The sequence below is a fragment of the Lagopus leucura genome, unplaced genomic scaffold (genome assembly GCF_019238085.1).
Source record: "Lagopus leucura isolate 7727_CA_CO unplaced genomic scaffold, USGS_WTPT01 Super-Scaffold_100016, whole genome shotgun sequence".
NCBI lineage: Eukaryota > Metazoa > Chordata > Aves > Galliformes > Phasianidae > Lagopus > Lagopus leucura.
Genome location: NW_024962270.1, coordinates 13590164 through 13604637, shown reverse-complemented (window position 1 = coordinate 13604637; position 14474 = coordinate 13590164). Strand labels below are relative to the sequence as shown.

General features: G+C 37.2%; 1 protein-coding gene across 3 annotated transcripts in view; it reads right to left on the bottom strand.

Annotated features, from left to right (window-relative positions):
- Nucleotides 1-14474, bottom strand: part of THOC2 (THO complex 2) — a 52266-nt gene that overhangs the window by 1499 nt on the left and 36293 nt on the right. Inside the window, exons 25-38 of one of the 3 annotated variants that reach the window (XM_042876406.1) lie at nucleotides 14278-14435; nucleotides 12842-12970; nucleotides 12129-12260; nucleotides 11858-12042; nucleotides 10949-11133; nucleotides 10564-10666; nucleotides 9782-10218; nucleotides 8903-8961; nucleotides 7343-7378; nucleotides 3894-4031; nucleotides 3513-3582; nucleotides 3271-3428; nucleotides 2290-2363; nucleotides 2144-2191 (exon numbers count right to left, since the gene is read on the bottom strand). In XM_042876406.1, coding sequence (XP_042732340.1) covers nucleotides 2164-2191; nucleotides 2290-2363; nucleotides 3271-3428; nucleotides 3513-3582; nucleotides 3894-4031; nucleotides 7343-7378; nucleotides 8903-8961; nucleotides 9782-10218; nucleotides 10564-10666; nucleotides 10949-11133; nucleotides 11858-12042; nucleotides 12129-12260; nucleotides 12842-12970; nucleotides 14278-14435 — 1892 coding nt within the window. In that variant the 3' untranslated portion in view covers nucleotides 2144-2163. Of the gene's footprint in view, nucleotides 1-2143; nucleotides 2192-2289; nucleotides 2364-3270; nucleotides 3429-3512; nucleotides 3583-3893; nucleotides 4032-7342; nucleotides 7379-8355; nucleotides 8962-9781; nucleotides 10219-10563; nucleotides 10667-10948; nucleotides 11134-11857; nucleotides 12043-12128; nucleotides 12261-12841; nucleotides 12971-14277; nucleotides 14436-14474 lie in introns of those variants that run through there. The other 2 variants (XR_006180010.1, XM_042876407.1) reach the window with 2 other exon arrangements.

The window sequence follows — 14474 nt, the reverse complement described above, 5'->3', positions numbered from 1 at the left end:
ATATATATATATATATATATATATATATATATATATATATATATATTTATTTCAGTTTGGAAGCTATTGACAGAAGCATGTTCTATTATTTCAAGAGGAGAAAAAAAATAAATAAGCAGCAGTAACTTGAACTTTTACTGCTTCTCTCTTACACCAACATCCCCCACAGAGTGCAAGAGATCACTGCAAGCTTTTTGTTACCCAGAACCCCTCTACATATTTGCATTCAGCATCAGTAGCAGAATAAGGGCACCAAGTGAAACTCTAGAGATCTTTTCCCCCCAAATAGTCCATTCCCCCAATTCCAACATTCCACCTATGGACAGAATCTTCAGAAGATACTTCTGGATGATCAGAAGATTTCAGCAAGTTTCTCCCTCTATTAATTCAAGAGCTAGTACTGAAGATGAGAAAGCAGATCTCTTGAGCCACTGTATTTCTGCTTACAAAGCAGAAAGCATTTGTTAAGAGAACTTTGCTTTTACTGTTTTGTATCGGGGTTTTGCTCACAGTGATGGGTTTTATCTGCTGCTTTGTTTTTAAGGCCCAAGCAGAGCACAAGTGCAGTCTCTTGCAAGGGAACTCATGAGAACACTCCTCCATTACGTTACACCAGCCACAACCCCTACAGCTCCTGAAAAGGAATTTCCAAACAGCAAAGCATCTGCACCTTTCAGGTTTGGTCCCTGTTATTTTAAACAGGCAGATGCAAACAGAAGAACTTGGGAATGTCACAGAAGGGTTCACTAAAACAGCCTGCTCTGGGCTATGCCATGCCAGGTCAGTTTTAGAATTCCAAGGCTAGCAACACTGTACCTCTCTGGGCAGCCTGTTCTAGTATTTGACCACTCAAAGCGTTTTGCCCTTGTTTTTCAATGTAATTCTTATGAAAAGTGTTTGTAAGAGGTTTCTTGGCTAAGAAAATGGACAAGTTCTCAGCTTCATTAACCCCTCTTCAAAGTCTGAGACAAAGAAGAACCTGTCCAACTAGAAGTGTTCTCTTACCTCCCTCTTTAATCACAGAATCACAGAACTGCAGGGGTTGGAAGGGACCTCAAGAGATCACTGAGTCCAACCCTCCTACCAGAGCAGTTTGTTTAATAAGTTTAATATGCATTTTTCTACAGTCAGAACAACATTATTCTGAGGAAGCAAACAGCTCACACTGCTAAAACATGCAGCTGAAGAAAAACAGTTAATTCCATTCATAGGTTCTGTGAGCTCCTCAAGCAAACGAGGAAAAATTAAACAACTCATCAGTTCTAAACAGTGAACAAACAGGAATTACAAAGCACTTGGATGATGAGGAAACAAAGATCATATCTTTAATATTTTTTGAATACCAATTGGTTAATTTCCTATTTACCCAATATATACACACTCTCTCAAAATAGCCTACTGGTCTACATGGAAATATTGCTAGTGATGTGTGGCTCAAGTTAGTAGGTCAGGTGAACTAATTTTCAATCAAGTGAGGCACTGTGCTTCTCAAACAACCAAAAATGAAAGATGAGACTCAAAACTGTTAGATGCAAAAATACCCTCATATCCCTACAGCTAAACTTAAGCCTTTGCATATTTGCAATGGTATGAAAAAAATCAGAACACTGTCAGCTTCAAATCACTATTTTTTTCTAAGCTAGAGTTACTGAAAATAGGTGCCTGAAGTTTTTCCTTTCAGTAAATAGTCAGTACATTCATGGAGATGAAGAATTGCCTTACTACACTACACAGCAATTTGATATGGCCAATACTCTCTGTACAGATAAAAAGGAAAGAAAGGATCAAAAGTTTCCAATGCATTAAGGGTATTCTTAACTAACAACGTAGGTTATTAAGACTGGCAACTTATCAGTATCACAGTGATTTGTCTTCAGTTTTGTTCCTGAAGGAAGTGCCAAACAGCTGACCCCTACCCACACCATCCTCCCCTTATTTTTGCCAAAGAAGTTTAAGCATCTATTCCAGTTCCCCAACTAATGACAGGGAAAGCTATTTCCCTAGGACAGAATTTTAAATTGTGTAGTTTCAACCCTTTACCACTCAGACTGGTGTGTGTGTGTGTGCATCCTTTACCAGCCAAGAGAAGCCACAGTAGCTGTCTGTTCAAAGAAGGTAAATACATTATTTATTTTTATTTTACCTTGACTGAAAAATTCTTCATTATCTGTGCTTGTCTGAAGATTTATGAGTAGATTCAGCATTAAGGAAAAATATTTTGTTTTAAATTATATAATAAAAAGCTACTTTTTTGTATTTTTCCTGAAATGCTGACATGTAAAAGGATATTGTTTCTTTTCTTCTTTCCCTCCAGTGCTGTCTCGTTTTTCTTTCTTTTCTTTTTCTTTGTCATGTCTCGATTCCTGAAAAAAACAACCAACAACCAGAAGTTACACATGTAGTTTATTACAGTATATGCTGTACTGTCAGACTGGATGTATTGTATAATCCATGCTTAATACTCATCAGAATATCAGTAATCAGCTTTTAAGATAGTCAAAATCACAAACATCTCAAACAGCTCCGTGACACCCTTTACCAGTGTACAATCAATGATGATACAGTACATTCGAGAGCTGATGCAATTGTTACACCAGAGCAGAAAAGGACTCTCGCCCTGCCCTGGGCTCACGTAATAAACTCCGGTGGAGCAGATCTCCAGGAGAGCTCCTTCCCCACTGGCAGTCAGCTCTTAAATGGGTCTAGGAGAGGTGCAGCCAGGCTTCACCCCTTCCTGCAGCACAGCTGAATTGCCTTCACCTGAGCTCCCCTGGCTGAACCATTGCTCAGCTCAGGTGATCAATCAGAGGTTCAGGCCGTGATTCAGCAGTTCTTGTACAATCAGTAAAGAATTACAACTAGGGAGGAGTTACTAAATACTTACCTAGCTTCACAGAAGTACTTGTGACATATGCACTTGAAAAGATGAATGCAGCAGCTTGTATTTAAATATGCCCTGCTTTTACATAGCTGCAGACTGCAAATATACTTGAAGTTTTGAACACACTAGCATAAGAGCATAAGTTCTAAATTTTCCTGACTACTGCTGAAAGAGCTATTCCTCTAATTTATGCTATCAGGAGTGACCATTGAAATACTTAGAGCCAGAAGAAATTCCAGAAGCATTTCCCTACAAATTCAGGCCATACACAAGCATTAAAATGAGGGAAAAGGTTAGCTTATTCTGTCAAAAGCAAACAACAGAAAAACATAACACAGGCAAACAAACCAAAAGGAAAAAAATTGACTAAATAATAGTAGCTTATTTACCTTTTTGCTACCAGAGGAGCTCTTCTCCATCTTTTCTGCTTTGATTGAGTCACCTTTTTCTTTTCCTGAAGATTTTGATTTGCTCTTCTCCCTCTCTTTTTCATTTGAACGAGGAGAATCAGAAGGACTTTCGCTTTTACTGTGCTTTGAAGAACCTGCTAAAAAAAAGCAACCAACACAACAAAGTTTTAATTCCCAGTGAGTAACACTGAACACCCCCACACACAAACCAAAACACGTACTTGTCCCATTTTCTTCCTTGCGCCGTTTAGTTGAATCCTGTGGCACCTCGCGGTCACTGTTGGAATGATCCTGGCACCAAACACAATTATGCAGATATTAGCCAATTAACACACACTGCTGAAGCAGGCAGCTGCTGACAAGGTTATTCTGAATAATATTTCTGAAGGCTTAAAATGTAACGGTGTAATTACAGCTTGTGTAACATTCCTTCAGATCAGTTTTGAAGGGAAAAAAATAACAGAAGCAAAACCAACCCTGGTAAGGATCGCTCCTATTTAGATAGGCTGTGCCACCAGTTATTACTGCCAAAACTTGAAATAAGCAGCTTCCCACACATTTATCAACTTTCCATACTACTAGTTTACAAAAGTTTCACCAACCCTTTTTCGATCTTTCCTGTCCTTTTCCTCTTTCTTCTCTCTCTCTCTGGATCTTTCCCTTGACTTGTCCAAGTCTTTCTTGTCCACTTCTCTCTCTTTACTCTTGGACAGTGTTGGAGTAGTGTGGTTAATGTAGTGCTGTTAAATTAAGGCAATATCACCAAATATTAATATGTATTCCTAGATGTGTAAACAAGAAGTCTTACTCTAACAAAACAGATCTGGCTCAAAAAGCAAGACTTATCATTACTACTTTTACTGACAAAAAAGTGATCAAAGGCACTTTTGAACTGTTCATCTATCATTTAACCTATAGCATTGTTTTCTCAGCACTGAAAATGCAGGAACTCTTTCACCTAACCAAAAGACTTACATGAAACAGACACGTTTGATTACTGGTATTGTCTGACACATCAAAACTGATCAGCAGTGCTACTGATTCAGGATATGCAGACTCTCAGACTTAGCACTTGCAAATTCTGCCTGGAATGAATGAATGGAAACAGTTTCTATTTTTTTTTTGTTTGTTTGTTTTAAATAATCTTAATCCATAAAGTACTTTAAGTCAACTTTGAATAACATGTGTCTGCTGAAGTCATACAAAATTCCACCTTCAGCCTGACATTCCAACATGCAATTCTGAGCACTGCTTTGTAACACGCTCTAGGTTGTTACTGCACTCCTCCTCCTAACCAATCTTAAGTTCTGCAGAACAAGCTGAATATCTGTGACATGAACTATGTAGGGAGAGAGGGGGACAGCAAGAAGAAAAATCATAGTAGCATCAAGCATAACACTTGGCAAAAATAAAAGGCTATACCGTGCATACATAAGGTAGTAACTTGGTTACCATAGTACATTCATATTTTTTTTTTTTTACAATAATTACATATTCTAATTATAATTGTATCTCTTGAAAAGATCAGACTATAAAAATACTTCTCATAAAAAGACCAATTAATTTCAAAATGAAAAATGTCTTTTTGTGGTATTTCATATACTTAAGTTACAGCAACACAGAATTAAGTCAGTACACTTGAGCACGCCCTTTAGTTATCAATTTTATCTGAAAAATATTTGCATTAAGGTGTTCCCTGTATTTCTTATTAGAGAGACATTCTGCTTAATCAGCACTCTAACAAGATAAGCACAAGATTTGATCAGAACAATCCAGACACTATTAGAACCAGCCAAACCAACTGAAAGAAAAATACTGTTTCAAATGGTTTTAAAGTTAATTCTGTCTTTCTAGAATTCTAGCAGACATTTAACCTAAAATCAGCAGGCTCAAACTTTGATAAGAGGTTTCTCAAACTTTGATAAAAGGTTCCTTTTCCTTTTGGCACGTGCCAGAATGCTGCTATAAAACTGCCACACCAGTGACTTCAGTAGCCCTTTCTTTCTGCTCTTTCCCCTCACTTTTTGTGCTTCTCCTGCATTTATTCCACAGGTAACACCATCCTTATTCCCTGCTTTGTTATCACCTTTTAACAATGACTTCCAACAAATACATTCTTTCAGCAGCCCCATTTAGTAGTTGTCACCCACGGATACTTTCCACATTTTGCTCTGCTTTCCTCTTATTCTGCTTCTTGCATTCAGATGGTTGTTCATGACAGATTCCCACTGCTCTTCTACCACTCCGATGGAGAGGTACGGAAAGTTTTATTCCTTTCTCCTTACAAGAAGAGCCAAGACTTGGCGTGTCAAACTTTATCAGCTCACTTCTACAAATGCTGCTAGCTGAATCCACATCAAACCTGGGGCACTGCCACATGCTATGGAACTGGACAAAGGCCAAAGAGTAACACAAACCTAACTCAAGTCTGGCAGCATGTACTTTATAACCTGCAATGTAAAACATCACTTCAGTGTTCTGCCCCATGCCCTCATCCTTCTCAAAAAAAAAAAAAAAAAAATCAGCAGTCAGGAATAAAGAAACTTTGTTAGCACACAACAGCACTTGAGTCCCTGAGCAGAAGCTGAACTCAAATCTACATCCTTTCCCTCAAACACGTACATGAAGTGAAGCAAAAAACTTAGCTTTTGTTACATCATATACAGGAAAAAGCCAAGAACTCCAAGTTCAAGGCAAACATTATACTTTCCTAATTCTAAACAAATTGGATGCACAGAACATCATGGCAATCTATACACGCTATCATTTCATGATTTTAAATCTAAGAACCAAAGGATGCCTCCTGTGTGCAGTCCCCACACAGACAGGTACAGCTGATAAAGGACAGACCCAACTCAAAGCTAGCAAGCATCCATCAAGCAGTCAGGGCTATTTTGAACTGAAAGAAGCCAAGCATTCTGAACACTTTGTTTCATCAAAGAGAGCAACAAGTAAAACATCAGTGCAGTGTATAACACAGCTAGAAAGCAATAAATCCTTTGTGCATTGTAAATGAATATATGTAATCTTACATAAACCTACAAGTTATCCTGAAAGTCCAAGTGTTCAACAACTTCCAAGTGATAAACATCTGTGCTATATATATACTATTACTGAGTGCATGACCCAAATTCTTAATAGCAACTTCAGAAGACTTGATCCATTTCTATTAGTCAGATGCAATATATTTTAAACTCGCCCAAAAGAAACAGCAAAAAGCTTTCTCAATATGAGCCCACAGTATTTGTGATTGTCCTGTAATTCATTTTAAAAAGCAACACAATGGCTGCAGAATTTGTCTAAAAAATTAACATTCTGAAACACCACTAAGATCTCAATCCTCTAGCACAGCCTCCTGTAAGATACTCTACCTGCAGTGTGTTCACAGGACAGAAACAAACGATTACTTAGAAAGTTACCTATGAAGGGACAGAATGGTAGCAAGGGGAAAAGAATTGCATGTTTCTGTTTTGAAATAACTATCTTTTATTATTTCTATTTTTTTAATACCAATTAGTTTAACTAGTCTATTACCTCTTAGTCTAGATAAATGACCTATGAACTTTTTTTAATTAAACATACATGTTTCCATGAGGACCAGTAAAAAGTTTACTTTGATCAGATTACCCAGAGCTGGATTTTACTTTTTTCAGCTTTGACTATTCAGATGGATCATTCGTTTAATTTTCTGAAAGTCAGTGAAGCCCAAGACACTAATGGCAGCTGTGCTTCTTTTTCATTCCTTCCTTTGTCATTCCTCCTTCAGCTTTAGGCTGTAGAAGGCTGAAGTTACCATTTGAAGGAGAAATTACTATGACATGAAATCTCTTCAAAATATTGGGTGAATGTTAAATTTAGGGACTTGATGTTGCTTTCACCTAACAACTCTCCCTCTCTTTCCTGTAGCAAAGTTCTACATCCCTTGGTTCCAATGCTAGGATTTACAGGAGTGGAATTCGTATTTTCTGAGGTAGTTTGCCACAAGACCAAGGTTGCATTTTCTCTGAAACAAAACTCAAGTAAATTTTGGTGGTTTCTAAAAGATTCAAACCTTTGTTGAAGAGTCCTTGAGTTCGTTGAGGTTGTCCTGTAGAAAATGAATGGAGATGACACGTAAGCTGGAATAGTTTTCAGAAACCAGAGGAACTTTGGGAAGTGTGGCCGCACCCTTGAAACAAAAAACAGCTACTCCTTCTGGAATAAATCTGAGGTTAATACTTCACACACAATAAAATTTAGAAACTAGGGTTGTTGGTTTTTTGTTTTTTTTTTTTTGTTTTTTTTTTTTAAAAAAAAAGGCAGAAAAAAGACAAGTCTATTCCCTACTCAGTTGTTATATTAACTACAAAATGTGTTCATACCCAAATCTTCACAGAATACTGAAAAACCGCTCTCCCACCAAGAAAAATAGCCTTAATTCTAAATACTGCTGAATCACAGTTGAAATCGGCTTAAAATGCTTTTAAGCCTGTATCTTCTCCACTTTCAGTTAAACGTGGCAGAATTCACTCTAGAACTTTACACTGCCACTTACAAAAACAGGCAAGAAAATCTTTTTAATTGTATTTTGAGTAGTTATCCCTGCCACCTGCTTCCTTAAAATTAATAAAAGCTACTCCAGTTCTTCAAAATTAATCTAAATCTTTTAAGCAAATCTTACATTGAAAAAGATACACTCTTCTGGGAAGAAAAAAGAAAAGAAAAGGTTGTTCTAAAGCTGGTAAAACGATGAATTTTAAAAGCTCACATAATCCATCACAGTGCTCTTGATGAAGTATTAGTGACTTACAGTTTTAAATGTTCAACGTACTGCAAATTCAAAGATTCCACGAACATGGTGGTTTAGAAATAAAATAAATATAGAGCAAGGAATGGCTACCCTGAGTCTTCAAAGTAGGCTACGCCCAAGGTATTGTGCTGCGCTTGAATGCTTGGGGTTTCTCTTTGCTGGGTAGTAGGCTTGGTTGCCACATCTGGTTTTATCGTACCGCAGGGCTCAACATGGTGGGAACCCATTGGAAATAAACAAACCTCGTAGGGAAGGTACGACAGAAGCTGCATGCTCACTGATTATACACAACTACAGGAGAACTGATCACCAAGGAGACTTTAAAATGGAACTCCTTTCAAGACTCCTCCTTAGAAGGCACATATCGGTATGACGCTCATCAAGAAGCCTGATGAATTCAGAGGTATCGTACATCCCGTATCATCCAGGAATCTTCAGTGTTAGAGATTCTTCAATGGAAGTGCAGAAAAATATGCTCCACTCTGCTGCAAAGACTCATTTGCTTGTAGCTACCATTGCACTCCAAAAAAACTGACTGTTTAAAACAGTGAGGCACTTCTGGGTAAAAATTCTCTTGCAATTTCCAAACACAATTTAGGAAATTTGTGCTAGGTCCTTGAAGCTTTACTTTGGTTAATAAAAAATATTTTAATAGAAAAAAAGACAGTCCGCCAATAAAGAAAAGGAATGCATTTTCTAATGCAATATAAAACCTCCAGTGGTTCCAGTGTATACTTGGCACAAAACTTGAAGGAAGTCGGACATTGGCATCCCAAACTTGTGAGCCTAACATGGGCGCTGCCTTCCTCAGGCTATACTAACCTTTACTGTTGAGGAATGTGATGGAGAAGAATGGATATCAACTTTGCGGCGTTTTTGTTCTGAAAAAAGGAAAAAGAACAAGAGCATTATTAAAGCAGATTTACGAGAGGATATGACTTTTTGAAATACCAAAATAATCTGAGTAGTAAAACTTGATTTTAACTAAGATTTTGTTTTTCAAAACATGCCTTCAACTCCCTATGCAAGTTTGCAGAAAAATAGCTAAACATGAAGAAACTGCTGCAAACTTGTGCTCAAGCTTTTTTTTTTCCCCCTTAATCTGTATCTGAAGAGCTGAACAGAACTGACAGCATTCCAATCCAATTGCTTTTCCAGAAAAAAAGTACTACAAAGAACTCAACATCAGCCTCAGCTTATGAGCATTTAACACATAACATTAACAACTTGAGATCTTTAATTTTTGAAGGAACTGATAAAGTTTATTGTGCCCTTAAGGAAGCAAATCCTTAAAAAAAACAAGCACATCCCTTGTTTCCTTTCAATTCAAAGGCTAAGACCAAACTCTCAGAGAACACTCTTCAGGAGGTTTGCATTAAATTTTTGCAAAACTTCTAAGCCACAGTTATATAAACACATTCTAATAAGCAACCATTCAGAATAATTCTTACTTTGTTATTAACATGCACACAAAAGATTGGAAGGCTTTGCAGAAACCACTCTAAACGCAAGCTTTATACATTCACACTTCTCATTTTGGAGATATCCTGAATACCTACTTTAGGCACTAAAAAGTCATCACTGCATAATAGCTAGCCTTTCTTTTCAGCAGGACTGAGGCATTGCAGGCATTGGCAGTCAGTGATTTTCTAATGCCATGTTCTTATTGTCTGTATAACGTTTTTTCTAGAACAGACTCACCCCTCTCACATTCTGATGTTTCTGATCGGGGAACAGGAGACTTCAAGGACCCAGCTACTGGAATCTTTTCTCCTCCTTTAGTATTTTCCTTGGATTTCATATCCTTTGCTACATCTTTTTCTCTGGATGGCTCCTTCTCTCTCTCCTTTTCTGTAACTGACTTTGACTCAATGGTGGTAACAATTGTCTTGGATTTTTCTTCCTTTGAAGCTTTTTCTTCTTTCTTGGCCTTCTCCTTCTCTTTGTCAGATTTCGGTGTTTTCTCCTTAATCTCTCTTGGTTTCTCATCTTTATTTGCCCGTTCTTCCTTTGGTTTATCTTTCCCATCCTTCCCAAGTGCCTTCGCCTCTGGAGTGGTAGCTGGAATCTTTTCTTTCTTTTCTTTATCTTTTTCCTTCCCGCTTTTTTCTTTATCATCTTTCTCTTTAATAATTTTGCTGCACCAAAATCAAAAAGGCCAATTAGGAGACAAAAAACTAGTATGTGTTATAGGTGAGTCTTCCTCCTGATTAGATAGAATTTCTTCAATCAGTCACTGCCAGATTATTTTGCTGTCACTTCATCAGAGCATCAACAAGCAAGAGTACTAATTTGGTTTTCGTTATTTAAAACAGAATGTATTTAATAAATGTGTCAGCTTAGTACAGCTATGTATTTTGGCAAAAATCTTATTTATTAAACTGAAAAAATAGGAACAAGTTAAACAGCACGAGAGGATTGAAAAGCTAGGTCAATCTCAAGGAAGACAACAGAGCATATCAAGGAAGGAGTAGATTTCTCACCTATTAGAAGCACTGTTTCCATTGCTTGTTGTCACCTTCGGTGTAGCATTGACAGTTTTATTAATGACTTTCACAGTACCCTGAGACTTCTCCTTTAGTTTATCTGTTTAAAGAAAGAGAACAACTTTATTTCAACAACATACATCTCAGTAATAAAAACAAGCATCTCAGCACACTCATGCAAAGCTACATTTAGCTGGTAGTTCAAATAGGTAATTAAACAGACTACATTCCTGCAAAATCACCCACCAGCTAAACAAAGAACACATAATGCATATTGACACTAAGCTCACTATTAATAGAGTCTTTTCTTTTCAGTTTAACGAGCCGAGTTTTGAGACAGTAGCCTGCAAATATCATTCAACTAAGAATCAAGTTTGTTTACCAGTCTCTTCAGCAGCGCTTTCCTCCAGTTTCGCTGTATTTATTGTGAGAGATGTAGGCATCCCAGCACCACCTGGCCCATTTTGTACTGTTGCAGCTACAGCATTCCTGGCAGGTGGGTCTTTGTGGTGGAATTCATTTTCAGGTATCATAAAAGGCTTCCTACTTTTCAACTGCCCAGAATAGCTGCAAGTCGCACAGATTGTTAAATATGCACAAACAAAGCAAAATATGGGTTGAATTTTAAATGAGGACTTAATCTAACAGTTCCGTCTGTTATTTTTCACAGTTTTTCCCAACTGATATGCAGTTTCTTCCCCCTTTATCAATAAACTCGAGTAAAAAAAAAAAAAAAATTAAAAGAACAAACAAAAATAAAACCTCACAACAGAAGCAGCCCTACCTCAAAGCCCTTTTTGCTGCTACCATCACACACACACACACTCCTGCCAAACACACTGTTAGCACAACCTTAACTACCCCTCAAGTCTCCGTAGATGATTCTGCAATCAGACTGATGAAAAACATAATTAAGCATTTTAGATTAAAATTTTAGAATTCTATCAACTTCCAAACTATGCAATCTTGCAACAATAGCCCTTGGCTTTCTCCATTTTACTCTCCCTTGTGTCTACTTGCTGTTATGCTATCTCTCTACAAATAAGCTATGCTCTTGTGAGTGAAAATCTTTACTATTAAATGTGTTTTACTAGAGTCTTGAAAAGGAAATTAGTGATCATCCAGCACGACATGAAAGTTTTCATTCACAATGCCAGCCCTGAGATGCAGGATAGTGAAATCTTCTGTGATAAGGTAAAAATCAAATATGTTAGGACTGTAAGAGTTCCAAGTCTTTAGAAGCCTTTCATGATCCACTTTTAACCACTTTCTTAAAGTAAGGTGTTGTTACCCCATAGCCAATGCATATAGATCAGGTCTCTTCTCTTTCTCTTCCTGACATATCTTATGTACTCTTCTTTCCAAGGCTTGGCCCAGGTTCAACACTTTTGGATACCATGGAAGGATTTTGGTCAGCACAATCAGGATATTTCTGATGTGTGTATATTCACCAGTTTCAAGGCAGTGTACAGAAGCCTAGAACACAAGTTAAATCTAATCAATTCTTTTCATTAAAGATTCAAAAAAAAAAAAAAACCAAGTTTTTCAGCATCTTTAATTACCTTAGTTAATTTATAGTGCCATTTGTGCACCACGTGTCTGAAATTCTCATAATCCAATTGATCAGCTTTATTTCCACCATCAAACCCAGTTGCTCGTAATATAGTTAGGAAGCCTGGATAGTTGCCACATTCCTATATATGTGCACAAGAGTAAAAAATAAAAATTCACAATTTAAAATACTAATCTTTTCCAGGATATATAAAAAAAGAAGACTGTTGCAATAGTTAATATTATCAAAGCACTTTCTCACTGACACATAACACAGCACTTCCTCTCTTCCTACAGACTAAGCATGAGCTAATTCTCTAGGACTTACATATTCATTTGTTTTAAAAGCTTATTTATGTTGAAGCCTTTCTTGGGGGTGAGGAAAAGGATTACTTGCAATATAACTAACTTTAGCAAGGAGATTCCATACGCTACTTAAATCTTCAAGAAAAGCTATGAGAAAGTCAGAATTCATTTCTTTTACTTCTGGAGCTATACAAAACTAACTCTGTTAAAAGTACATTAATTACAATTGATTAATTACAATTAGAATAGAGATAAATACAATTAGAATTGCTGTTCTAACATGAAGCCATCGGAAAAATTAAATCACATTCTAAATCAAGTGAATGATTTTAGTAAATCTGGTTCTGTTAGGCTGTATTATACAAGCGGTCATTATATAACTCTTCATGAACAAACAAGTTTTAATAACTTTACATACCTTCTCATATATGACTCTGTCACTGTGCCATCTAGTCACAGTCTCCAGCATGCAGCACAAAAACCTGCCATATCTACTAGCTTCATTTTCAGTACAACTTGCTACTGTATATATAATATCAGAGAAAACCTGTGAATGGCAGCAGTAAGAAGTTACTTTGACTTCACTGAATCGCAAAGAAGGATCATCAGTAATTCCAAATTGTTCTCATCTAAGCTACTGTTAATATGGTTTTTAAATTTAGAGAAGATTGGATTACAGAAATATTTGGAAACCAAATCAGATTTGCACAGAAAAACAAAAAAGGGCTTGTGTACTAAAGCTTCTTAGCAAATACTCTGTTTTCAGGACTTTATTATCCAATTACTAAATCTTCACTCTGAGCCCAGAACCCAGGTGCTGCACACATGTGCCACTGACACAGAGTCTTCCACAGGTAAGGTGCATCTCCACTGGAATGTACCTGTTTCAGCTCTAGATTTATCAATTGATTTGAGCAGGCAGATATCACAGAATTGTAGGGGTTGGAAGGGACCTCTAGAGATCATCGAGACCAACCCCCAGATATAAACACATAGAACACAGACTGTGTCTTTGAGTAAGAATGCTCTTTTGGAGCAATGAGGCCAGAGCAGATCCCTACTTCAAAAGTCTCAAAGGAAAACTGACAACTTCTATTGGATGTTTACACACACACACACAAAAAATCTTCACCATAGTTTTCATAATGAAGCCCCACACAAATCCTCTTAATCAAAAGTTGTAACACAATCTGTTGCAACCATACAGATGACTAAATAGTCATGACTGAATAAATAGCTACTAACTAACTTAATCTGGCTTCTTACAGCAGAAAGTACCAGAAAGGTTCTGACGCTGCAGAATGGAACAGTCAGCCAGTACTGCTGGAGCAGTTTGATCCAGAAAATCAGGTTACTGCAGCTATCAGTACCTCCTATGGCATCGTATTTCCACATCTCAGCAGCAACAAAAATTAATCCCATGTCTGTCACCAGAGTCAGAATGTCCCAAGAACTATTCTTGTTAGGGCAAGCTTAAAGGAGGTTGCTACTACAGCAGCACAATACACACAGCTGAAGTTGGAGAATTAGACAAAGTCTTAGAAATGCAGATCACTGCAAGGCTGTGAAACCTGCATGTAGTTTGTATGACTGCTGATGACTATCCCATACAAGTTTAGCTGTTTTAGGATAAATCAGAAGGAAAAAAAACGCTCATGAAAGTAATCCCCATAAGGTCTAGGAAAGAGAAAACTTCATTTGTAGAACAGGAAGCGCAAAGCGGACCTTTTCATTGCCATGTCAGATTTTAAAATTAAATGTAAGTAATGACTTTGTTGAGATCTCTTCTGAAAGAGAAAGAGGATACTAGTTTTGCATGCTTCTAACAACACACACACAGCTCTAAATACTTACTCTATCATAACAGAGAAGCGTGGAGAAGTTGGGTGTTTTCTGCTGATGAACCAGTTCTACAAAGTGAGCACAATAAACCGCATCTATTGCCGAAAAAATGCAGCGAGGAAATATACATAGCTGCAAAAACTTTGTGATAGTCTCATTTTTGGTAGACTCTTCAGAAGCAAAGAAACAGAGAGAAAAATAATCAGTAC